General features: G+C 37.4%; 1 protein-coding gene across 1 annotated transcript; it reads right to left on the bottom strand.

Moving 5' to 3' along the window:
• Positions 1–262: 262 nt before the first annotated feature.
• On the bottom strand, positions 263–1,207 carry LOC308416832 (olfactory receptor 5B12-like; the record flags this gene model as incomplete). The annotated part of the gene is made up of 1 exon (XM_080911926.1): positions 263–1,207. The coding sequence occupies one exon, from the start codon at positions 1,205–1,207 to the stop codon at positions 263–265; it is 945 nt and encodes a 314-aa protein (XP_080768052.1).
• Positions 1,208–8,140: the final 6,933 nt, after the last annotated feature.

The following is an 8,140-nucleotide window of genomic DNA, read 5'->3' as shown; positions in this document are numbered from 1 at the left end:
AAGAGGAAAAGCATAATATCCAGATCACAGAAAATGATATTAAAATGTACATGAAGTCTAGCTCAGTGGAGAGAAACTTGCTTACCAGGTCCCAAACACTAGATTCAATCCCAATACTATGAGAATAAAATGAGGTAAAATAGAATCATACATGAGCTTAAAAACATTTAGTAGAGACTGTCCCTAAGAAAATCCACTTGTCAAATGGAGGAAAATATTAATTTGAGGTAGATTAAACTGCCTTTGTGCAGGTTCTATATAATTAAAATGTGGATGCTATAGAAAATTTGGCTTTCTCCACAGCCTTTTTGAATGCGTTCTTGACCTCTTTGTTTCTCAAGCTGTAGACTATCGGGTTCAACATAGGGATGATCATGGTATAGAATATAGATGCCATCTTGTCAGTGCCCATTGTGTGACTGGAGCTGGGCTGTAAGTACATGAAGATGCCTGACCCATAGAAGATGGAGACTGCAGTGATGTGGGAAGCGCATGTGGAAAAGGCCTTATGGCGTCCTTCAGATGAAGGCATCCTCAGAATAGTGATGAAGATAAACAGGTAGGAGATTATGATGACAACAAGACAGAAAAAAACATTAAAACCTACGACAAAGAAAAGCATCATTTCACTGACAGAATTGTCTGAGCAAGAGAGGGCCAGGAGAGGTGGAGCATCACAGAAAAAGTGGTTTATCACATTGAATTTGCAGAAGGAAAGTACGAAAATATTCCCAGTGTGGACAGATGAATTCAGGAAACTATAGACATAGGAGCATATGATCAGACAAGCACATGTTTTTGTGGTCATAGTGGTGGCATAATGCAGGGGTTTACACACTGCTGCATATCTGTCATAAGCCATGGTAGCCAAGAGAAAGCTTTCAGTGGTTATAAAGCCCACAAAGAAAAAGAACTGGGTTCCACAAGCATCTCGGGATATGGTTTTATCTATTGAAAGGAGACCTGCCATTACTTTGGGAGTGACAGCTGAAGAATAACCAAAGTCCACCAGAGATAGGTGACTGAGGAAAAGGTACATGGGAGTATGGAGGTGTGAGTCCAGCAGAATCAACCCTACCATTCCCAGGTTCCCAAGCACAGTGCTGAGATAGATGAGAAGGAAGACAATGAAGAGTGGTATCTGGAGCACTGGGTCATCTGTTAACCCTGCAAGAATGAACTCAGTCACCTCCGTACTGTTCTCCATTGGGGATTATATGGCTTCCCTGTATCAAAGAGAAAGGATACGAGAATGAGAATCGAGTGGAACGCTGGTTCTTTGTGACTGTCATCTTCATGCCTTCTTTCAGTATGCTAATGTTCCTTTCAAGAATTCTGATCCAAGCAGGCAGGTAGCAGCAACATTCAAGTTTAAATTAAAAGTAGATCATACTTTGTTTAGAAGTGATGTGACTCATGGCCTGACTGCAGAAAGCTGAGAACCCAGAGGAGAAGCAGAAGCGCTCTTCTTCCTGAGCTCATGAGTAAGCCCACACTCTCTCTCCACTAAGTGTCTGAGGAGAGACCTCCAGGAACTCTCAGGGTTCACGGAAGACAGTGAAGACTGAGAATGGACTGTTCAGGCCATGATATATGCCCAGGACCAGAGGCAGAGCCAGCATACAGTCATTAGAACACTCAGCCTACCTGAAAAGAGCTGTGCACCCAGAGTAGATACATCTGGGCTCATGGGCCCCCATCTGTACACAGAGTAAGAGATGGCCCATTGCTCGCAGAACTCAGAACCTGCCCATAGAGAGCTGAACATCCAAGACTGATCTCCCACTGGAGCTCATGGCACAAAGACACACAGGAGAGACAACAAGATCAACTAACACCAAACATAAGAAGATGGCAAGGGGCAAGTGCAACAATCTAATCAACAGCAACCCAAACAACTAGGCTACATCAGAATCCAGATTTTCCACCACAGCAAGTAGTGTATATGCCAGCATACCAGAAAAACAAGATTTGGCTTTAAAATCGTGCCTCAAGTTGATGATGTAGGGCCTCAAGAAGCACACGAATAACTTCCTTAAAAAATGTGAGAAGAGGCTTTTGATCCAGAGAGGGCATGTTTTCCTAATTTAGTTGAAGGCCAAGGCAATGGGGTAGAGATGGTGATTAGGAGTGATTGCACCTTCATGAAGACAAATGGAGAGGGAAGGGGCATGGGAAAGGGGCAAGAAAAGAGATAACACCTCAAATGTATATACAGAGTATCTAATAAAATCAGGGGGAAAAAAAGAAATACAGGAGAACACAGATAACAAGTACAAGCCCCTAGAGAAACATATGGAAATACAAGCAAATAGATGAAGGAATTGAACAAAATCATCCAGTACCTAAAAACAGATAGAAACAATAAAGAAAACATAAAGGGAGACAACCCTGGAGATAGAAAACCTAGGAAAGGGTCAGAAATCATAGACACAAGCTTCACCAAGAGAATAGAAGAGATGGAAGAAAGAATCTCAGGGGCACACAATAGCATAGAACATAGTGACACAACAGTCAGTGAAAATGTAAAAAATTAAAAAAAAAAAAAAAAAAAAAAAAAAAAACTCCTAACCAAAAAAACATCCAGGAAATCCAGGACACAATGAGCAGACCAAACCTAAGGATAATAGGGGTACAAGAGAGTGAAGACTTCCAACTAAAAGGCCCAGTAAATATCTTCAAAAAATATAGAAAACATTCCCAACCTACAAAAAAAGATAACTATGAATATTCAAGGAGCCTCCAGAACACCAAGTAGATTGAACCAGAAAAGAAATTCCTTCTGACACATAATAGTCAAAACACCAAATTTTCAAAACAAAGAAAGTATACTAAAAGCAGTAAGGGGAAAGCACATTAACATATAAAGGCAGACCAATAGAAATCACACCAGACTTCTCAACAGAAACTATGAAAGCTAGAAGATTGTGGGCAGACACTAAATGAACACAAATGCCAGCCCAGGTTATTATATCCAGGAAAACTCTCAGTTACTATAGATGGAGAAACCACTGTATTCCAAAACAAGACCAAATTTACACAATATCTGCCCACAAATCCAGCCCTACAAACAATAATAGATGGAAACTCAACACAATGAGAGAAACTACACCTTAGGAGAATCAAGAAAATAATTCTCTTTCAAACAAACCCCAAAGAATAAAGGCACACAAATATACTTCTATCTGTAACAACAAAGATATCAGGAAACAATTATTATTTCTTAAAATCTCTTAACAGCAAGACACTCAATTCCCCAATAAAAAGATATAGAGTATCAGACTGGATATACAAACAGGTCCTAGCATTTTGGTGTAATAATGAAACTCATCTCAGTGACAAAGACAGTCACTACCTCAGAGGAATAGGTTGGGGAAAAACAAGCAAATGGTCCCAAGAAATAAGCTGAAGTAGCCATCCTAATATGGAATAAAATAGATTTTCAACCAAAAGTCATAAAAATATAAGGAAGGACAATTTCTACTCATCGAAGGAAAGATCTATCAAGATAAACTCTCAATCCTGAACATCTATGATCTGAATACAAGGGCACCCACATTCATAAAAGAAACTCTAGTAAAGGTGAAAGCATATATTGCACCACAGACAATAATAGTGGGAGATATCAACACCCCACTCTCATCAATGGAAAGACGATGGAAGCAGAAATTGAACAGAAATATAGTGAATCTAACAGAAGTTTTGAACCAAATAGATTTAACAGACATCTGTAGAATATTTCATCCTAAAACAAAATACCTTTTCTCATCACCTTACAGCACCTACTCCAAAACTGATCCCATAATCAGTCACAAAAAATGCCTCAATAGATACAAAAAGATCATAATAATGCAATGCATCTTATCAGATCACCATGGACTAAGGCTGCTCTTCAATAACAAAAACACCAAAATCTCACAACACATGGAAGCTGAAACCTGCCGTATGATCACTTTTTCAAAGAAGAAATAAAAAATAACTTTTTTACAATTTAATGATAATGAATGTACAACATACCCAAACTTATGGGACACAGTGAAAGAAGTGCTAAGAGAAATACTCATAGCTCTGAGTGCCTATAAAAAGAAACTTGAGAGAGTATACACTAACAGCTTGACAGCACACCTGAAAGCTCTAGAACAACGAAAAGCAGATACACCCAAGAGGAGTAGACAGCAGTAAATAATCAAACTCCAAGCTGAAATCAACTAATAAAAACAAAAAGAAGTATAGAAAGAATCAACAAAACCAGGAGCTGGTTCTTTGGGAAAATCAACAAAATTGATAAATCCTTAGCCAGATTAAGGAGAGAGAACAGAGAGAGTATCCATATTAAAAAAATCAGAAACGAAATGGAAGACATAACAAGGAAAACTTAAGAACTTCAAGCAGACATAAGATCTAACTACAAGAGCCTATACTAAACAAAAGTGAAAAACCGGAAGGAAATGGACAATTTTCTAGACAGATACTAGGTACCAAAGTTAAATAAGGATCAGATAAACAGTCTAAGCAACCCTATAACCCCTAAAGAAATAGAAGCAGTAATAAAAAGTATCTCAGTCAAGAAAAAATAATTCCAGGACCAGAAGGGTTTAGTGCAGAAGTCTATCGGACCCTCATGGAAGACCTAATACCAATACTATCCAAAGTATTCCATAAATTAAAAACAGAAGAAACACTACCCAACCCATTCAAAACCACTATTATGCTCATTCCTAAACCAGACAACAAGCTTCCAAAGTAAAAGACCAATTTCCTTCATGAAAATTGATGCAAAAATACTTAATAAAATTCTAGCAAACCAAATCCAAGAACACATCAAAACAATCATTCACCATGATTAAGTAGGCTTCATTTCAGGGATGGAAGGATGGTTCAGTATAATAAAATCCATCAGTGTCTTTCACTATATAAACAAACTGAAAGAAAAATACACATGATCATCTCTTGAGATGCTGAGAAAGCACTTGACAAAATGAAACACCTTTTCATGTTAAAAGTCTTGGTAAGATCAGGAATTGAAGGCTAATATTTATACTTAGTAAAAGTGATGGATAGCAAACCAATTGCCAACATCAAACTAAATGATGAGAAACATGAAGCAATTCCATTAAAATCAGAAACTAGGCAAGGCTGTCCACTCTTTTCCTACATATTCACTATGGTACTGGAAGTACTAGCCAGAATAATCAGACAACAACAACAAAAACAAACAAACCAACAAAACACAGTAAAAGGGACAGTAATTGGAAAGGAAAAAGTCAAACATCACTATTTGCAGATGATATAATAGTATACTTGCATAACCCCAAAATTCCACCGAAAACTCTTATAGCTGTTAAACAACTTTAACAAAGTCAGCAAAGTAGGTTCATATAAAGTTAATGCAAACAAATCAGTAGCCTTTCTCTACTCAAAGATTAACATCCTGAGAAAGAAATTAGAGAATTGACACCCTTAACAATAGTCACAAAGAATATAAAGTAACTTTTTTGTGACTATAACCATGGAAATAAATGATCTGTATGACAAGAACTTCAAGTATTTGAAGAAAGAAATTGAAGAACCTCAGAAGGTGAAAAGAGTTTCCATGCTCATGGATTTGAATTATCAATATAGTTAAAATGATAATCTTGCATAAAACAATCTAGAGATTCAATTCAATCCTCATCAAAATTCCATTCAATTCTTCATAGAGTTAGAATGAGCAATCTTCAAATTCATTTGGAATAATAAAAATCCAAGGATAACAAAAATTATTCATAACAATAAAAAAACTTCTGAGGGAATCACCATCCCAGACTTCAAGCTCTATTACATATCAATTGTGATAAAAACTGCATAGTATTGGTACAGAGACAGGCAGGTAGATCAATGGAATAGAATTGAAGACCCAGAAATGAACTCATATACATATGGTCACTTGATCTTTGACAAAGTAGCTAGAATCATTCAATGGAGATAGGACAGCCTCTTCAACAAATAGTGCTGGTTCAACTGGCAGTCAACATGCAGAAAAATGCAAACCATTTGTTTCTTATCTCGTTGTACAAAGCTCAAGTCCAAGTGAATCAAAGACCTTCACATAATACCAGGTACACTGAAGCTAATTGATCAGAAAGCTGGGAAGAGCTTAGAATACATAGGCACAGGGGAAAACTTCCTGAACGGAACACTAATGGCTTATGCTCTAAGATCAAGAATTGATAAATAGAACCTAATGAAATTTCAAATCTTCTGTAAGGCAAATGGCACTTTCAAAAGGACTAAAGGGCAACCAATAGATTGGAAAAAGATCTTTACCAATCCTCCATCCGATAGAGTGATAATACCCAATATACACAAGAACTCAAGATGTTAGACTCTAGAGAACCAAATAATTTTATGGATAAATCGATACAGAGCTCAACAAAAAATTTTCAATTGAGGAATATCAAATGGCTAAGAGGCACCTAAAAATTATCAACAGTAGGAGAATGCAAATTAAAATAATACTGAGATTCCACCTCATACCTGTCATAATGGCTAAGATCAAAAACTCAGGTGACAGCAGATGTTGGTGAGAATGTGGGGAAAGAGGAACAGTCCTCCACTGTTTATGGTGTTGTAAGCTTGTTGTTAAGTCTGACAGTTTTTCAGAAAATTATATACAGTACTAACTGAGAACCCAGCTATAGCACACTCCCAAAGAATTTCCAATGTCTAACAAGGACACATGTCCCACCAGGCTCATAGCAGCTTTATTCAAAATATCTAGAACCTGGAAAGAATCCATATGTACTTCAACAGAAAAATGGATACAGAAATTGTTGTAAATTTACACAGTGGAGTACTACTCAGGTATTAAAAGCAATGACTTCATAAAATTTCAAGGCAAATGGATGGAACTTGAGTGCAGTAATCCAGTTATATAAGAACAGCCATTGTATGTACTCACTGATAAGCAGGTACTAGCCCTAAAAGCTCAGAATACCCAAGAAACACTTCAAAGATATTTATGAAGCTCAAAGAGAAGAAATGCCAGAAGGTGGATGCCTCAGTATTTCTTAGAAGATAAAACACTTGTGGAAGAAAATAATGGCACAAACAGAAGGGAGGGATTGGAGAAAAGATCTTTCAGAGACTGCCTCACCTGAGGATCCATCCCATATGCAGTCACTAAACCTTTGCACTATTGCTGATGCCAAGTAGTGCTTCTTGGCAGGAATCTGATATGGATGCCTCCCCAGAGGCTCTGCTAGAACCATACTGATATGAAAGAGGATGCTTGTAGCCAACCATCTGACTGAACATGGGGACCCCAATGAGGAGCTAAAGAAAACACTGAAGAAGCTGAAAAGATCTGAAGAACAAAATTATCAACTATTCAAATCCATCATAGCTCCCAGGAACTAAAACACCAACCAATGTTCACATGGAGGGACTCATAGCTCCAGGCACATATGCAACAGAGGATGGAATTCTATGGCATCAGTGGTAGTCAAGGCCTTTGGTCCAGTGAAAGTTTGTTTTCCCAGTGTAGGGGAATGCCAAAGAGCAGAGCTGTGAGAGGGTCGGTGGAAGAGGGAGTACCTTCATGGAGGCAATCTGAGACCAAGGGAATATGGGATTGTGGGAATAACATCTGAAATGTAAATACAGAGAATGAGAATATCCAGTAAATAAAGCAGAGATGATGTATCTCAATCTAGTCATTCAATATATGACTAAATTGAGGCTCAGAAAAAGAAGATGTAGATACATCTGCCAGATTAATTACTCCCTAGATAAAGCACAAAGTCTGTATTTGAAGTTTCACAACAAGCAAAAATTATATTTTGACTAAACTAGAATTGCTTAATGTATCAATTTCTTCAGAGCAACATGAAATAGCTGGGAGGACATCTCTTTCTTTCCTTTTCTGAGGTTTTCTGTTTTGTTCAGTTTTCATTTTTGATTGTGTGTATTGTAAATGAAACTGTGAACCTTCATAAGTTAGGTTAATTCTTTGCACTGAACTTAGACTCTAAACATCAAAATATATTCTTCATATTGTGTAGAGTAAAGATCAGTGGTATTTCATAAGGTCCCACATCCTAGTTTTTGCAAGCCTTCTGGTATTTTGCCATATGTCTTGTCTCTTGGATACTTGTGTTTT

Source organism: Micromys minutus (assembly GCF_963924665.1).
Source record: "Micromys minutus genome assembly, chromosome: 2".
Taxonomy (NCBI): Eukaryota; Metazoa; Chordata; class Mammalia; order Rodentia; family Muridae; genus Micromys; species Micromys minutus.
Note: the sequence above shows the minus strand (reverse complement) of the source record. Positions and strands in the feature narration are given on the sequence as shown.